This window comes from Metschnikowia bicuspidata (assembly GCF_001664035.1).
Source record: "Metschnikowia bicuspidata var. bicuspidata NRRL YB-4993 chromosome Unknown METBIscaffold_1, whole genome shotgun sequence".
Taxonomy (NCBI): Eukaryota; Fungi; Ascomycota; class Pichiomycetes; order Serinales; family Metschnikowiaceae; genus Metschnikowia; species Metschnikowia bicuspidata.
The window spans coordinates 2,961,146-2,976,234 of NW_017387731.1; the positions used below are offsets into that span (position 1 = coordinate 2,961,146).

At 43.5% G+C, this 15,089-nt stretch overlaps 9 protein-coding genes and 1 non-coding gene across 10 annotated transcripts; 6 read left to right on the forward strand and 4 right to left on the reverse strand.

Annotated features, from left to right (window-relative positions):
• Positions 1-539: 539 nt before the first annotated feature.
• CDC42 (Rho family GTPase) lies at positions 540-1,115 on the reverse strand (the record flags this gene model as incomplete). Its single annotated transcript, XM_018859489.1, has 1 exon — positions 540-1,115. One exon carries the CDS (start codon positions 1,113-1,115, stop codon positions 540-542), a length of 576 nt encoding a protein of 191 aa, XP_018714152.1.
• Positions 1,116-1,236: 121 nt separating this feature from the next.
• Positions 1,237-1,657, forward strand: METBIDRAFT_110480 (uncharacterized protein). The gene has a single exon (XM_018853908.1). It carries the CDS (start codon positions 1,357-1,359, stop codon positions 1,600-1,602), a length of 246 nt encoding a protein of 81 aa, XP_018714153.1. The 5' UTR covers positions 1,237-1,356; the 3' UTR covers positions 1,603-1,657.
• A 55-nt stretch (positions 1,658-1,712) lies between these two features.
• On the reverse strand, positions 1,713-3,560 carry UPC2 (Upc2p; the record flags this gene model as incomplete). Its single annotated transcript, XM_018856612.1, has 1 exon — positions 1,713-3,560. The coding sequence occupies one exon, from the start codon at positions 3,558-3,560 to the stop codon at positions 1,713-1,715; it is 1,848 nt and encodes a 615-aa protein (XP_018714154.1).
• A 1,119-nt stretch (positions 3,561-4,679) lies between these two features.
• METBIDRAFT_35657 (uncharacterized protein) lies at positions 4,680-5,114 on the forward strand (the record flags this gene model as incomplete). Its single annotated transcript, XM_018856639.1, has 1 exon — positions 4,680-5,114. The coding sequence occupies one exon, from the start codon at positions 4,680-4,682 to the stop codon at positions 5,112-5,114; it is 435 nt and encodes a 144-aa protein (XP_018714155.1).
• Positions 5,115-5,263: 149 nt separating this feature from the next.
• On the reverse strand, positions 5,264-5,728 carry APS3 (Aps3p; the record flags this gene model as incomplete). Its single annotated transcript, XM_018857015.1, has 1 exon — positions 5,264-5,728. A coding segment is annotated over one exon (465 nt), but the record flags the coding sequence as incomplete, so codon positions are not given.
• Positions 5,729-6,126: 398 nt separating this feature from the next.
• On the forward strand, positions 6,127-7,842 carry METBIDRAFT_30105 (putative metalloreductase). The gene has a single exon (XM_018855556.1). The coding sequence runs from the start codon at positions 6,238-6,240 to the stop codon at positions 7,783-7,785; it is 1,548 nt and encodes a 515-aa protein (XP_018714157.1). The 5' UTR covers positions 6,127-6,237; the 3' UTR covers positions 7,786-7,842.
• Positions 7,843-7,902: 60 nt separating this feature from the next.
• On the reverse strand, positions 7,903-7,974 carry METBIDRAFT_t59. Its single transcript has one exon. It is a non-coding gene; the product is annotated as a tRNA-Cys (tRNA).
• Positions 7,975-9,616: 1,642 nt separating this feature from the next.
• METBIDRAFT_9922 (uncharacterized protein) lies at positions 9,617-10,540 on the forward strand (the record flags this gene model as incomplete). The annotated part of the gene is made up of 1 exon (XM_018859490.1): positions 9,617-10,540. One exon carries the CDS (start codon positions 9,617-9,619, stop codon positions 10,538-10,540), a length of 924 nt encoding a protein of 307 aa, XP_018714158.1.
• A 635-nt stretch (positions 10,541-11,175) lies between these two features.
• Positions 11,176-13,509, forward strand: RAD32 (DNA-directed DNA polymerase eta; the record flags this gene model as incomplete). Its single annotated transcript, XM_018856513.1, has 3 exons — positions 11,176-11,886; positions 11,926-13,246; positions 13,289-13,509. 3 exons carry the CDS (start codon positions 11,176-11,178, stop codon positions 13,507-13,509), a joined length of 2,253 nt encoding a protein of 750 aa, XP_018714159.1.
• A 213-nt stretch (positions 13,510-13,722) lies between these two features.
• Positions 13,723-14,990, forward strand: METBIDRAFT_30108 (ubiquitin-protein ligase peroxin 10). The gene is made up of 2 exons (XM_018855557.1): positions 13,723-13,818; positions 13,884-14,990. Exons 1-2 carry the CDS (start codon positions 13,767-13,769, stop codon positions 14,810-14,812), a joined length of 981 nt encoding a protein of 326 aa, XP_018714160.1. The 5' UTR covers positions 13,723-13,766; the 3' UTR covers positions 14,813-14,990.
• The last annotated feature ends 99 nt before the right edge of the window (positions 14,991-15,089 follow it).

The window sequence follows — 15,089 nt, forward strand, 5'->3', positions numbered from 1 at the left end:
CTATGCCATCTCAATTTGTCAGGAAATAATAGGACAACAAACAATCACTCAATGCCAACTTCCAAGGAAAAGCTTTATAGCAGAGGGGCGAAAATATATTCATTGTTGGGACAGAACGAAGAGACACATTTCAATCAAGATCCAAAACAGATGGTACGCCTTCCTTGAGTAAAAGCGTCCTGGACCTATACCCGTGCATACTTTATTAGTGCATTGTTTATATAGTCCACTAGCAGCATTGGAAGTCTAATCGTTGGTTCCTGGCCTTGAATAAAATTTTATTATAACACATGTATAAGGAAAGCCATGTCAGGCGCTTTCTCTCGTGGGAGAACCAAGCACTTGACTTATTCGTTGCAAGTCGTGAAAGTCGCAAAGATTGCATGAACTGTAGCTTGTGAGGTAGACGAGCTTTGTCGATACGAGCCCATAATCATAAAATTAGTCTCAACGCAGACATGATGTACCCCATCTTCAGGCTAAAAATTGAAGCAAAAAGTGAGCCGCCAGTATACACCCTCTAAAGAAAAAAGCCCACTTTACAAGATGGTGCATTTCTTCGACTTCTTGATCACAGGAGGTTCCAAGGCAGCCACAATGGCTTCATCGAAAACTGTCTTCAATCCTCTTTGAGTTAAAGCAGAACACTCGACATACTTTACTGCACGCAACTCTTTGGCCAACTTCTCACCTTGATCGCTGGAAATTGGGGACAATTTCTGTCTGTGCAATCTCTGCAAAATAACCTCGTCATTCCTCAAGTCAATCTGAGTTCCGACCACAAGACATGGCACGCCCGGACAATGGTGGTGCACTTCTGGAAACCATTTCTCCTTCACATTTTCGAAAGATGCTGGTGCGATGACAGAGAAGCATACCAAAAACACATCCGTAGAAGGGTAAGACAAGGGTCTCAATCTGTCGTAGTCTTCCTGGCCTGCAGTGTCAAAAAGGCCTAGAGTAAAAGGCTCATCGCCAATCATTACCGTGACGGCGTAATTGTCGAAGACTGTGGGAACATAATCAGCGGGAAACTTTGAGGTTGTATAGGAAATCAACAAACAGGTCTTTCCCACGGCACCGTCACCGACGACAACGCATTTGATTGTCTGCATATTCTCTATTGTGGAAGTATTGATTGATACTGAGTAACTTCGCTCCAGATGGCGTCACTGACTCGCGTGTATTCAGTGTTTCTTGGGGTGTTCACTTGCGTATGTTTTTTTTTTCCTTAATGCTTATGCTTCGGAATTGTACTTTAAAAGCAAGGGAGCAGACTAGTTTTATCTTTCTGGTAGCGTGTTTTCAAAGCAAAGAAGGAGAAGGAATAGATGTAACGAACAAAATTTAGGAGGTATGGAATGTTGTATGTATAAGACGTATTCAAGACGAGAAAGAAAGGTTATCCAAGATTACACTTGGTGGGCTATTTTTTTGGCCTGTATCTCGCAAATCTTTGAGGCCGCGACAGGGCAAATAGGGAAAAAACCAATCATGTGCGACAACTTGCAGTACACAATAGAGAAGAGCCCTCACACTTCGCGCGCGCTTGGTAAGTACATGGCAATGCTTCAGCCCGATCCCGCGTCGATTCCAGAATAGGGGCAACGCAAGAGCGATCCCCCGACGTACCTCCGCACATCAAATAAATTGGTGTGATTCCGGCTGCAAGTGCTCGTATGGCCTGCCATTTTGCATGTTGTCGTTCTAAATCAATCGAGCTTCATCTCCATCATGCCACTGTCACCTTGCATGATGTCGAGGTTGCTGGTTATTTCACTCGGTAAATTATTCGTGTCAATGAGCTTATTCGCGATCTCACCACCCGGATCGATCATCAGTAGATCCTTGTCCACCTCGTGGTCTTCAACAATAGCTGGGCCACCACCTAAGAAATCTAGCATCATATGCATACCACCAGCACCTCCGGCGTACTCTTCGACGTCGACCGGGAGGACCGACGAAACTCCTTCTAAAAACCAGACTTTGTCCTTCATCTCCAGAGTGAAAGACCGTAGAAGCTTGTAGTAGGATCTCATAATGCGCATGGCCTTGATGTCTCCAGACATAAGCATTCCCAAGAACTCCTTCTCGAGCAATGCTGGGAACGCAAATATCCGTAGAATGAAATCAGCCTTGTACCTCTCCTTGTGAAGCTTGCTCAAATAAGCTAAAGTGATTAGATATGGTGAGTTTATGGGAACGGGATAAAGATCTGCAATACTTGAATCATGGCAGTTCAAGTTGGCGAAAGAAAGCAGGACCATGTCTGTGAGTTGACTTTTCTGGTTGATTATATCGCCGAGATCTCCTAAATCCACGCCAATAAACTTATAGAATCGAGACGACTCGGTGAGCGGCCATACGGCAGTAAGGATGGTTGCAGCTCCTTTCACGTGAAAGATCCAAGCTGAAGCAGGAAGGGATTTAGGTGAGGTCAGGGAAGGCACAGACGCGTTTGCTAGCGAGTCCATGATTAAGATTAAAGCACTGGCCACCAAAGCGTCTGTGTTGTCAGCCCTGATATCCAAAATCGCCTCTCGTAACAAGCGCAACGCATCTCCTCTATGTCGCGTGACACATTTGTCTAGGCCCTTTTCGGTCCGCGAGAGGTGTGTTGCACTGAACGCCAAAAGTGCGTGCATTAAGAAAGGAAACTCAAACGCCAATGTGGGGATATCATTGTTCCAGATATCGGTGTCAGAAATGCCAGCTCCGGTAATGGTGCTTGAGACATGCGTCGTGTAGTGGTACATTAGTCTCAAGTCTAGCATATTAAGCGAGCCCAAACTGGCAGAAGATGACAGACCACTGTCTGAGTAATCGGAAGACGAGTCATGCGAAACTCCCGGATCGGCCAGGGGCATTTCTAGATTGCCAGAAGACGTGCCTTCTGGATGCTTAGATAGTAGTGGAGCACCATCTATCAACGAGTCGAGAGATTGGTTCGGTGCATTCGCGCAGTCCCCGGAGGAAGAGGCCGCCACTCCATTGGGCAGATGCGAGTCAGTTCCTTGAGGCCCCAATCCAAAAGAGCTGAGGTCGACTCCAATACTAGACAAGTGTGACGTGATCGAACCCAAATCACTGGGGAGTTGCGCTAGACTGGCAAGGTTGCTCAAGTTGGCGAAGCCGCCTAGAGAGCTCAAATCCCCCACGGACGAGAGGTTGTTCACCAACTGGCTGATATTGATGTTGTTCAAGTTCCCGGCAGATAAGAGCCCACTGCCCAAAGCAGACGCAGCGAACTTCATTGCGGCATCCTCTTTCTTTGGCTGAGGACTGGGTGATATGGCCGGCGTGGCCTGTTGGGTTCCGGGGGAGCAGTTGCCGGCTTTGCTTGTGTTCTCCTCTTTTTTTCTTTTCGGAGTGTTTTCTTGGGAATGGTCGTCCTGCAAGTACCCACATGTCAATTTCATACGGACACAGTTGCCACATGATGGCATGAGCTCGTCGCATTTCACCCTTCTTTTTTTGCATGTCGAACAGCCTTTCCTCGACTTCGAGTGGTATTTCCGCTTGAAGCCTGACTTCAAGTCAGACTTACTCTGTTCCTTCATACTTTGCTGGATGATCAAGAGAGGGCGACGCAGGCGTTCAAATGGGCTTTTGTTGCAGGTTAGGTATTGTGGAAATCAGATGTTGAGTGTAGCAGAAGCACCTAGCCAGTTTCCGCTTCAATTTCTGGGGATCATGGATATATCTTGAATTGGTTGTCTGACTTGGTTATCTGTGTTAGTCTTCGTCGTATAGCAACCCCTCGGGTCTCGTTTAGCCACCGACTGCATTCACGCAGACAGACGCGAAAATCTTTTTTCCCCTTTTTCGGGTTTGAAGGGCTCCGCATTACTCAGCCACATCCCGGCACTTCCGCGCGTACCCACGGCTCGGCTTTGAATATCTGGTCCAGTGGTATACCCGTTCAAACTTCCGAGCTTCCAGGCATCCAAAGTGGGACGGGCCTTACTGAAAGCTCAAAATTGTAAAAATTGCATGTGTTCCGTTAAAATGGGGCCAGCTTCAGATTCTGTATCAGAAGTTCGTGCATAGGCACTTGAGTGTATTTTGTTTCAAGTGGTTTGGATATTTTTTGTTTGCATGGGGTCAAACCTTTGTTCTGGGAAAGCTCTACTTGCTCTGTGCTTTTCTTTCTGAAACCACGGTCACATCCTGGCGCAGTGAGGCGAGTGGACCCGCACGCCTGTGTCTGCAGTGAGCTGACAAGAACAGTGGTGCACCCAAAAGCTCGATTCAAGTCATGCCTTGACTCCGAGGCTTTTTTTTTTCTACCTCCCGACATTTCTATGCACCAGTAGCGACGTTTTCAAAGCCATAAAGGGCAAAGTTCCGAGCGTCCTATCTGCTCTTTTGGTTTTTTGAGCAGTTCACACGCTTACAATCTCAAGGGACTTGAGTGGCCAAACTGTGAGCGTTATGGAAGAGATGCCATTTTTAATAACAAGCCCAAGTTCGAAAACGAGCCCTGCATACCTGTCAAAAAAAGATGCAACACAGGGTTTCCGGTCTGGACTTTTACAACGAGTAACTTCACACCCTGAGCTTCCGTTTCTTACTATTGCTTCAAGTACCCTCTGTGATTATGTGCCTTTAATCCTGCGTATACGAGCGTACTCAAGTCTGTGGAGAGAATCTCAGATTTTCCATCGCCACACATCATCATGGCTATCGGAGGTTTATCTTTGCAAAAATGGGCTCGTATGTGGGGTGCCGGTATTTCGATCGTGGGAACAGGAGTCTTGCTCTTCAAATACACGGTTCCAACAGATGAGGAATTGATTGCACGCTTCTCGCCCGAAATTAGAGCAGAGTATGAGCGGAACAAGGCTCTCAGGCAAAAAGAGCAGGAAGAGTTAATGAAAATAGTGCAAGAGACCTCCAAGTCGAATGATCCCATTTGGAAAACAGGCAGGCTTCCATCTCCTTTCGAGAAAGACACGAGAGGCGCAGATCCAAATTTGGTTGACCTGAAAGAATTCCATCGCGACTTAGAACTTGCAAAGAAAAAGCAAGAAATCGATCTTGCTAATGCTGAATTCCTTGAGACAGAGAAATTGGTCGCTCAATCTAAAAAGCTGTGGTTTTCTTGGCGTTGAGGCACTCGCACCTAGGATACTATGCTTGTATTTATAATGTATAATCTTTGGTGATCTCGAACTTGTCGCCATAACATGCCCTCTTCAGTTGATTGCGTGCAAAGATCATCTTTTTCTCAAGCCCGACGAAAGGCGGACTTCGATAAGTTTCACCGTCTCCATCTGAATCCACTATCAAGAGATGATAGCCATCCAGTACCAACGCTAGCACCACTAAGTTTCTGACTATTGGCATCATCCACAGCTGTAACAATGCGCGCTATGTTGGTGTCTATTACCATACCTCCTTGTACTATCTCCTCCAAGACTGTCTGTAAAACCTGCCACCCAAAAACTAGGTCAAGCTCACAAACGTTTGTAAAGCATTTGTCTAAACACTCAACAAATACTTGTATCAAGTCAAGAATTCCAAGCTCTGACTCCTGGTCGTCTACTACAAACACAAAATAAAGCGTCGCGTAATGTCGATAGATCACTTTGATATCGTCCAAATCTTCTAGTAATTTTGGAGGTGTTATGAACGAGCAATCCTTGGAAGTTCTGACAGATATTAGCTGGTAGATCTGGTCAAGTAGAGTTTTCTGTGTGAGAAGATCCACAGGCTTATAAAACTTGGTAAGACGGGGGACTCCATCTTGATTGACTGCTAGGTTAATATCACTGTCATATAAGCCAACAAAGCAGTCTTCCTTGCTTGATCCATAGCAAGATCTATTGTCGAAAGAATTTCGCGTATAACCAGCAGACTATCTCCATTGAAATTACACGGAAAGACACGTACATATTAGAACTGAATGTATCATTGTGGATAGCAGCGTAGTACTGGTCTTACATGACGACGCTTGTGGCTCAGGTCTTAATTTCATGGTGTACTGATGTCACATAATTGATAATTCAAAATCAACCATCGAACACGAGCTATGTGAAAATTTGACCCTGTAATCTTTCCTGACTTGGCGCTCGTGTTTTTCATATGCCTGTCCACGTTTTAATTCCTATTCATTTCTTTTGTAAAAAAAAAAAAGAAGAACTTTTGACCGACACCCTCTCTGCAGCCGGAGGAGCGCATTTGACATGTACACTCTCACCTTAGTCCGATGTCTGCCAGATCCAAGAAGCAAAAATGGAGTCCGAGAGACGGCATCCCGGTCACCATCATAAATCCAATGTTAAATATGGCGTGATAGTCTTCGGAATCTCATTGGTAGCTGCGATTTTGTTGGCTGTGTCCAATTATGTATATCTCAACAAGTGGGTGAGGAACGGTGCTCCTCGTCAAAGATCAATATGGGCACGCCTCGGATCACCGAAACCATTATGGCTACATCTCTTGATATGGCTGATAGTTACACTTGCTTTATCAGTTGTCAAGGTACATGATATAAAAGAACACTATTCCACCATCATTAAACGTCTAGGTCGTGTGGGTTTCTACCTCGTGCCCTTCGACATATTATTGGCCATTCGGCCATCCTTGTTGGCAACTTCTTACCTTGAGTACATTTCAATACACAAATGGATTCTGAGACTAATATTGTTGTTGGTGACGCTACATGGAATCGGGTACTTTGCAAAATGGATAATCACCAATAACATTTGGCAAAAGTCTACGAAGACGCTCAATTTTCTAGGTGTTGTTGTGTTCTTCCTTGGTTTGGTTCTTGCAATTTTCTCGCTGCGGCCAATCAGACGCCGCGTGTATCGGGTCTTCTATCTTTGGCATAATATCACAGTTGCCGCATTCATGATACTCATTTTTTGGCATGCCAGGCCGGGGGTGGCCGATGCTGTGATTCTTTCTCTTTGCTTGGTGGTTTTCCAATTAGTTCAACGCATCCGCAATTGCAACAAAGGATCCCAAATCAGTATTTCCGATGAGAAGTCTTCAAGTCTACTCGTTCTACGTTTGCCTGTACCGAAACGTTTTCCTTCCCAATGGCAAGCCGGCGCCCATACAAGAATATCTTATCCCCTTACAGATGTCAGATTTTGGCTATTTCCATCTCATCCATTCACCATCTTCTCGCTCCCAGGTGACAAATCCTTGGATCTCGTTGTCAACAAGAGTCACAGGTTCCACTTGCCGGCCTTGCAAAACTATACTATCTCCAATCCATACGCTTCTCTCCCTCCCCCTTTCTTCCAAACTGCTGAGAAAGTCATCATATTATGTGGTGGCTCTGGAATTTCGCTCGGGATTCCTATCTTCAGAATTCTCAAGTCAAATGCTTCAATTCATTCGGAACTTCATTGGTCTGTCGCAAACAAGGCTGATGCATTCGTTTTGCCGAGTGTTAAACGCGATAGTGAAATCAACGTCTACGTCACTAAAAACTCCTCGATGATGTTACAAAGTGATGATGCTCACGCCCCAAATCATGCTCTCTTATCAAATATCGAATCGCTTGAATTGGAATCTTTTGGCGAAGACAGCGGCGAAGTATCTGAAAGTTTCGGTGAGGCTGAAAAAAAATATTCAGAAAACAATACTGGTACCAGGTTTCATTCCGGGCGACCAGTCATTGGCGACATTTTTTCGCCTCTCTTGGAAGGTTTTAACAAGGAGAATTACTGGATCGTTGTATGCGGTCCAGAATCCATGATCAATGTTGTCAAAAAGTGGGGAAAAGATAATGAAATTCTGGTGTTTCTGGAAAAATATGACTTCTAATCACATATTACATATTATAGAAATATTACACTAGAAATAATGCGTTTGTGAGATTCCATTGTTTATTACATTTTTATCTACAAAAAATATTTGAAAAGCGTCAAATGTAAAAAATGAAGCTTACACTCAGGTTCGAACTAAGGACCAACAGATTTGCAATCTGCTGCGCTACCACTGCGCCATGCAAGCTCCTGTGCTTTTTTCCCAATTTAGTCTAGATATATGAGATTGTACGTACTAATCCATGAAATTAATAATCATAGCATTTTTCATTTTAGCCTCCCATATAATAAAAAAGTTAATGATTATTTGGATTCGACTTGATTTGATGCCCGCGCCATTTCTATATGTCCCGCGCAGGACCCTACCGAGCGATACAGCAGATTTTCAATGCCATCTTTGCACAGAACAAATCAACAACAACGGAGACGCCACCGACGCTTTCCTAAGCCATATCTACAACAACTGCGAAACATCCAAATACTGGTGGCAAGAGCTAAAATTTACCAAGCCCATGAGCTTGAACTCAATGTTGGCCCCAGCCGACAACTCATTGGAGAACTTAACAAAATTAAATTGGTTCGTCACCACGATCTTCAAGGTCTACACCAGAAGGAGTGGCGAGTCGCAGGAAGTGGGATCCTTAAGTCCGCTACAACCAGCCGAGTTGAAGCGACTACTACAGGAGACCTATCCTAGGAGTCGATGACGTAATATCCAATACGTAAACAGATACGTGCCATGAGGACTGTCCAGGCCGTGACTAACGGAAGGGGACGGGCCGAGCTAAGACACTTGGTACGTAGCTGTGAGCTGTTTAAAGGTTTTTTATATATTTTTTATATAGTTTTGGCCCTTTATTCAGATGAGTCTACCAAAAAAAGTGTTGCGACCTTTTATAGTTTTTTTCTTTATAGTTTTTTGTTGGTGGAGGGGTCTTACATCCCTTCAGTGAGACTCTAGAATATGATGTTTCTTTCCAAAAAAGGGGAGCCACGTAGCTATTTCAAGTCCTTTTACATATCATTTTGTTCTTCCAGGCAAATCCAATAAACAAAAAATGTGGTAAGCGGACCGTCTAAGCCGTGATTGAATACTGACAGGCTGCGCTTCGACAAAATATGGAATAAAAATTTGATATTTCTTTTAAAATATGCGCACGTCTTCGGGAATGGGTAAGAAATAAATGCAAATTAGTCATGGTTAGGGTCCCCAAATCTGATGAATTTATGAGTGAAGCAAAAGCAAATCCCATATACTTCAATAGATGTGTCTCAATTGTGCGCTATGGCTCTCCTTATCATTTGTGTCAAGCAAAACAAAAGGGAGAAACAAGGAAAAAGACTGAATGAAGCGTGTTTCAGCTGGGCCAGAAGAATTTGCTCGGCTGTCCAAACAGAATCACAGTCGATCGTTCCAAAAGATCGGACGAATTTACGTCAAGCTGCGACTTGCACTAAATCAACGGCACCAGCCACACAAACCCGCTACAATATATTAACGGCTATGCAGTTGCCGGCTGCCCGTGCCATGTTCCATCAAAATAGTCTTGAACCTCTACAGACAGAACATGGTTGAAAGAATGGTGTTCTAATTATACATACGATGCAAAAAATTGACTCTTTAATTGTGTCTTTCGCCCATTTCCTTCCGTCTGCATCAGATTCGACGCGTAATTTTGACATCATTTCTCGGATTGACACTCGCATGCATCTCCGCTTTAGGACGCTCGCTCTCCGCGGGCGGATCACAGAATATTGCCATCCGCTGACTAATTAATCAACAAAGAGACCTAAGCACCTCAACACATCGATCGGACAATCAATCTGAAATGTCTACGTTTTCGAAATCAGGGTTCAAATCACTCAATTACAATTCATTTCGGCCACAGTATCCTCCACCCTTCTACCAACTTTTGCTCGACTACACAGGTAAAACGAGAATTCCTCATGCCATTGACTTAGGATGTGGGACAGGCGTGGCTTCATTCCCGTTGTTGAACTTCTGTGACAAAGTTGTGGGCTTAGACTTGTCTCCTCTGATGATTTCTGGTGCAAACAAACTTAAGCAGAATCGGTTGCAAGAAATGGGCATAACAGACGAATCTCGCATCAATTTCGAGGTGGCCGCTGTTGAAGAATACAAAGCTCCACCCGAAAGCTCAGATTTGATTGTAGCCGCAGAGTGTATTCATTGGTTCAAAGACTACGATACATTTTTCACTGCTGCCGCAAAGCAGTTACGTCCGGGTGCGACACTCGCTTACTGGTATTATGTGGACCCGTTGATTGTAGACTTCAATGGACCCTCGTCCCTGAATTTGTCGAAACAGGACATATTGATCAACGTTATGGATGCTTACGATCTTATGGTCTACAGGGATGAGTCGCTTCTCGGCCCTCATTGGGAACAGCCTGGTCGCTCGATTTTGCAAGGTTTCCTAACTGAGGTGGACAAACATATCCCTCGAGAATTATTCACAGACATCAAGATTCGAAAATACATGCCTGGCTCCTTGAATACCTACCGGAATGATGATTTACAACTAGTTCGTAAGGACATTTCCCTTCTCGACTACACAAAGTACATCTCGACCTATAGCTCTTACCATAACTATGATGAGGCCACCGGCAAAGGAGAGGAGCTTTTGGACAACTTCTTGAGGAAGCTTGAAAATGAATTTGGCTGGGACAGAAACAATACAACATTGACTCTTGAGTGGTACGCGGGATACACGTTTATGAAGAAAAGGTAAACTCCGAAATGAAAGGTTTAGCTCCAAAGACCAACAGAAAAAAATTGGATACGACAAGTATATGTACGTTTTTAGTTATTGATCTCTTGTTTTTCAGCATTTTTTCTGTGAGATGTTTACGGAATTCTGGATGAGTCTTCCGACCATTCGATTGGTTTTGCGGGGCCAAGTCCGTGACATCGCGAAACGCAGAGCTTTGAAGAGCAGATAAGTTGAAAATGATTGACCAAATAGGCAAATTCTTCTCTATGTCTTGGGGTGAAAAAATTCTAAGCCTCAAATTTTTGAGATCAATTTCATATCCTCTGACTTTCATAATTCGTTGACGGTTATACGTGAAGCGCTTGTATTAGATCGGTAGCAGCACAGCGACGAAGATATTACTGACAAACGATCAAAATACGCGCAAGATTCAACAATCACTTTTTCTATTTTCTATCCCAAAAATCCAAATTTGCCCGCAATCTTTTAAAACTGCACTTCCTTTAATTGAGGGGAAATATAATTCTCGGTATACTTTTCTCTGTTTCTTTTCGGTCATCCGAAACAGGTAGTACATGAACTAAGAAATTAGTGGCGTGCGAGACTCGTTACGTGAGGACGCTCCGGACAGAAGATGAGCAGTGACCCGGAACATGTCTGTGTTGAGCCCAAATGTCACTATACCTATTTTGAAATCTGAACCATGTGCTTCGAAATTCAAATTTTCTGAGCTCATGATGCTTGACTCTCCGGCTGTCGCATATCAGCTGCCTATGGCTGTGATAGGTTTGGTAGACATGAATGCCTTCTTTGCGCAATGTGAGCAGGTTCGCCTTGGACGCACACTTGACGACCCTGTAGTGTGTTGCCAATGGTCATCTTTGATTGCTGTATCTTATGCGGCCAGAAAGTACGGTATTGGCCGAATGGACACGTTACAGTCAGCGAAAGACAAGTGTCCTGGTCTTGTAGTGGGTCATGCTGCCGTGTTTCAAAAAGGTGAGGCACATTGGCAGTATTTGGATGAGCCACCCAACCAAGCTATTCACAAGGTGAGTTTGGATCCTTATAGAAGAGAGCTGCGCAAAGTCTTCAAAATTTTGAGCCGGGAATGCGATCTTGTTGAAAAGGCTAGCATCGACGAGTGCTACATGGATCTTGGTAGGTTAGTATTTGCCAAGCTCATAGAACTCTTCCCTATGCTTCTGGAGCTTAAGAAAGAAGACTCTTTACCACCAGTGCCGCTGTGTCTACCGGAGGATCTCAGGTGGGAGGGAAAAATCAGTCCCACAGACGAGGAGAAATTTAGTCAGACGAATGATGTGCTCCAACTGAATTTCTCCAAATTCCTCGAAAAGAAAAGTGTTTCTATCAAAGAGGGAAACTCAGGTTTCGATGAACAGGTCACAATTAACGACTGGGACGATATCTGTTTCTTAATTGGCTCACAAATTCTCTACAAAATCAGGCAAGAGGTGTTCAAGGAACTTAACTATACAACATCAGGGGGTTTGGCCACTACAAAAACAGTTGCGAAGTTGGCAGGTGGCTTCATCAAACCCGATTTCCAAACAATTATCCGGCCTAAGGCTATAGGCTCCTTCCTCCATAACTTCGAGCTTTCTGATATCACTCAGATGGGTGGACAGTTGGGTGACCGGCTTCTCAATAAATTGATTCCGAGAAACGGGAAACATTCGATAACGTTTATTAGGAATAATTGGACTTTGGATCAATTGAGAGATGAGCTTTCGGATGAGCCAGCAGTTGCAGACCGTGTTTTTGAGCTTTGTCGGGGTGAATTCTGCCAGGAGATTAAGCAACGAACTATAGTCAAGTCAATGATGTCTCGGAAAAACTTCCTCGAGAGGGAGCCCGTAAACACAATCAAAGACTGTTACGACTGGATAAGAGTCTTTGTGGGAGACTTGTACGGGAGGCTTATAGAGCTTGACGATGAAAATCTCAATCTTTCTCTTCTGCAGAAGATTGGGAGTGAGAAAGAAAGGATATATCGACCACGCACAGTTAGTGTTCAGCTCATCACGTCCTCATGGTCTAAGATGTCACGTCAGACGCAGTTTCCTGTGATTAAAGATCTAGATAAATTCAGAACGAGCCTCGAGCTGACCGCTTTCCGTTTGTTGTGTGAATTGATGGATAATTCGAAGCTAGCTGATGATGAGATCAAATATCGGAGTCTAAAAACGTCTGATGAACATCTAGATCAAATTGGAACACCTGTTTTGGCAAATATGGGGGTAGTTATCACCAATTTTGTCACCACCTCGGATGCAAATCTCATAGATTCTTACGGCTCCGCAATGAAAAGTAATAAACCAGACAATGAAGAAATAAAGCGCATTTTTGCCGAAATTAACGAAGTCAGACAAGATATCATCCCAGAACCTCAAAGGCCTATAAAATCCACGAGAAGCAATTCATATGTGAAAAAAATGTTCGAAGATTTCCAGAATGAGATGGCTGCGAATGATAGCAACAATACTGACAACTCACTTAGACCAAAGTCATGTTTTAAAGAAGATAAAAATTACGTGAAGAAGATGTTTGAAGACTTCCAAACTAGTGTTATGGTTGAGAGAGCCGCTTCAGCAGAAGCTCCAAAGAAGCCGCGACTTTCGGTCAGCCCACAAAAACAAAAAGAGACTGAGAAGATTAAAAGAAAGCCTAGAGAATTAAATTCAAAGAATACCGAAAACAAATGTGAAATGGAGCTTTTACCAGAAGAAGTTACTGGAGCCCAAGCCACAAGATGCTCGAAGGACGACTTCCTTGAAGAAATGATCAAGACGGGACGCTGCAACACGTGTGATCTATTTGTTGAAGATGTCTTTGAACACAGAGATTATCATTTGGCTTTGGAACTATCTTTGAAGCTTAATGGTGACAGTATTGTGATAGATTCACATAAGAGAAGGCCGCTTGCACAATCTCAACTTCCTTTTGCGGGCGCTAAAAGGCTGTGACATGTTTGTAAACTTACTACAGGTACAATTATTTTTTCTTAAGCACATTATTTTTTGTTTGATTTACAAATTGAAGGAATAAAAAGAAGCCACAGTTTCTATAAGTTGCTGGATATTAGAGACCCCTCCATGTTTGAAGGCCGCGCGAGGTGCTGCGTGCATACGACTGCGACCTCGGATGAAGATCGTAGCATTCTCTGCCCCACAAAACTCCATGGGAGAGTTGAAGATTGAAATAAGTTCACCACATCCAAAAAATGTCCAGGGCGAACGCAAATTCTCTTCCTTTTGCAGATGCTGCAACAATAGGTATGGTCAATCTTCTCGATGATAGACACCCAGTTGTATACTTTGATGTACTAACTTCATCTTAGTCCGAGCTAATCAAAAGGACAACTACTTTAGCTCGACCCTAAATACACAATTACAAGATACCTTAAGGATTTTTAGAGGTCAACGGTTTGTAAACACATATCCCGAGGAAATTACAACCATCGGAAAATTTCTTTACTTCTTGGTGACGACTGTTTTTGGTGCCCGGACTTTGGGAGAGGAGTACGTTGACATACAACACGTATCTAGACTGGGAAAGAGATTCCCCAAATTAGCATCAAGGCTCTCTTTCTCGATTTATTTGATCGTTGTTCCATACTTTGTGAGTAGGATCGCTAGAAAACTAAAGTCAAAGACCGAAGGGTCGACCTCATGGATCACAAAAGTCCTCACATCATATTCCAGCTTATTGGATACGATGATGAACATTCATGTGGCTCTCTTTTATTTTGAGGGCTCATTCTACTCAATCTCCAAGAGAATCTTTGGATTGAGATATGTATTTGGTCATAATAAAGATCAAAAAAAGCTCCAGGCCACCGGAAACTACTCCGTCCTAGGTGGAATTATTTTGGTGCAATTTGTTTTGAAGATGTTGATTCACTTAAGTCAGCTTTCAAGCCACAGGAAATCACATAAAGCGAGTGAAACAAGTATCGGCATCGAGAAACAAACGCACTCTAGTTTTTTCAAACTCGAACAGCTCGAGAAGCTAAACAAGTACATAAACGAGGAAAAGAAAGTCTCGGTGAAGGTGAACGTGGATTTATCGGACCCAAATCAACTCCCATATATTCCTTCAAGTTCTCGAAACTGTATGCTTTGTCTCTCGCCGATGATAAATCCGTCAGCTGCCAATTGCGGTCATTTTTTTTGTTGGGTTTGCATCACCGATTGGATGAGAGAGCATCCTGAATGCCCTCTTTGTCGCCAGACATGTTTAGAACAAAATTTGTTGCCGTTGAGGTAATATGTTGCGTCTAATTTTATTTTGCTTTCTCAAGTTTCAGCTATAGCACAAGAAATACCCATCATATGGTAGCAACATATTTAACAACCATGATCGCTTCACTAGCTACCACGGGTTACTTCCACTTTTCGTGCATACAATATTGACATGAATGTTTCCAAAAATTCAAGATGAAGCCGCTGAAGCTCATTAAATAAATCCACGCAAATATGAAAATAAGTTATGTATCTATGACTTTTCCCTCCATTTGCCGTAAGATCCAATTTTATTTACATCC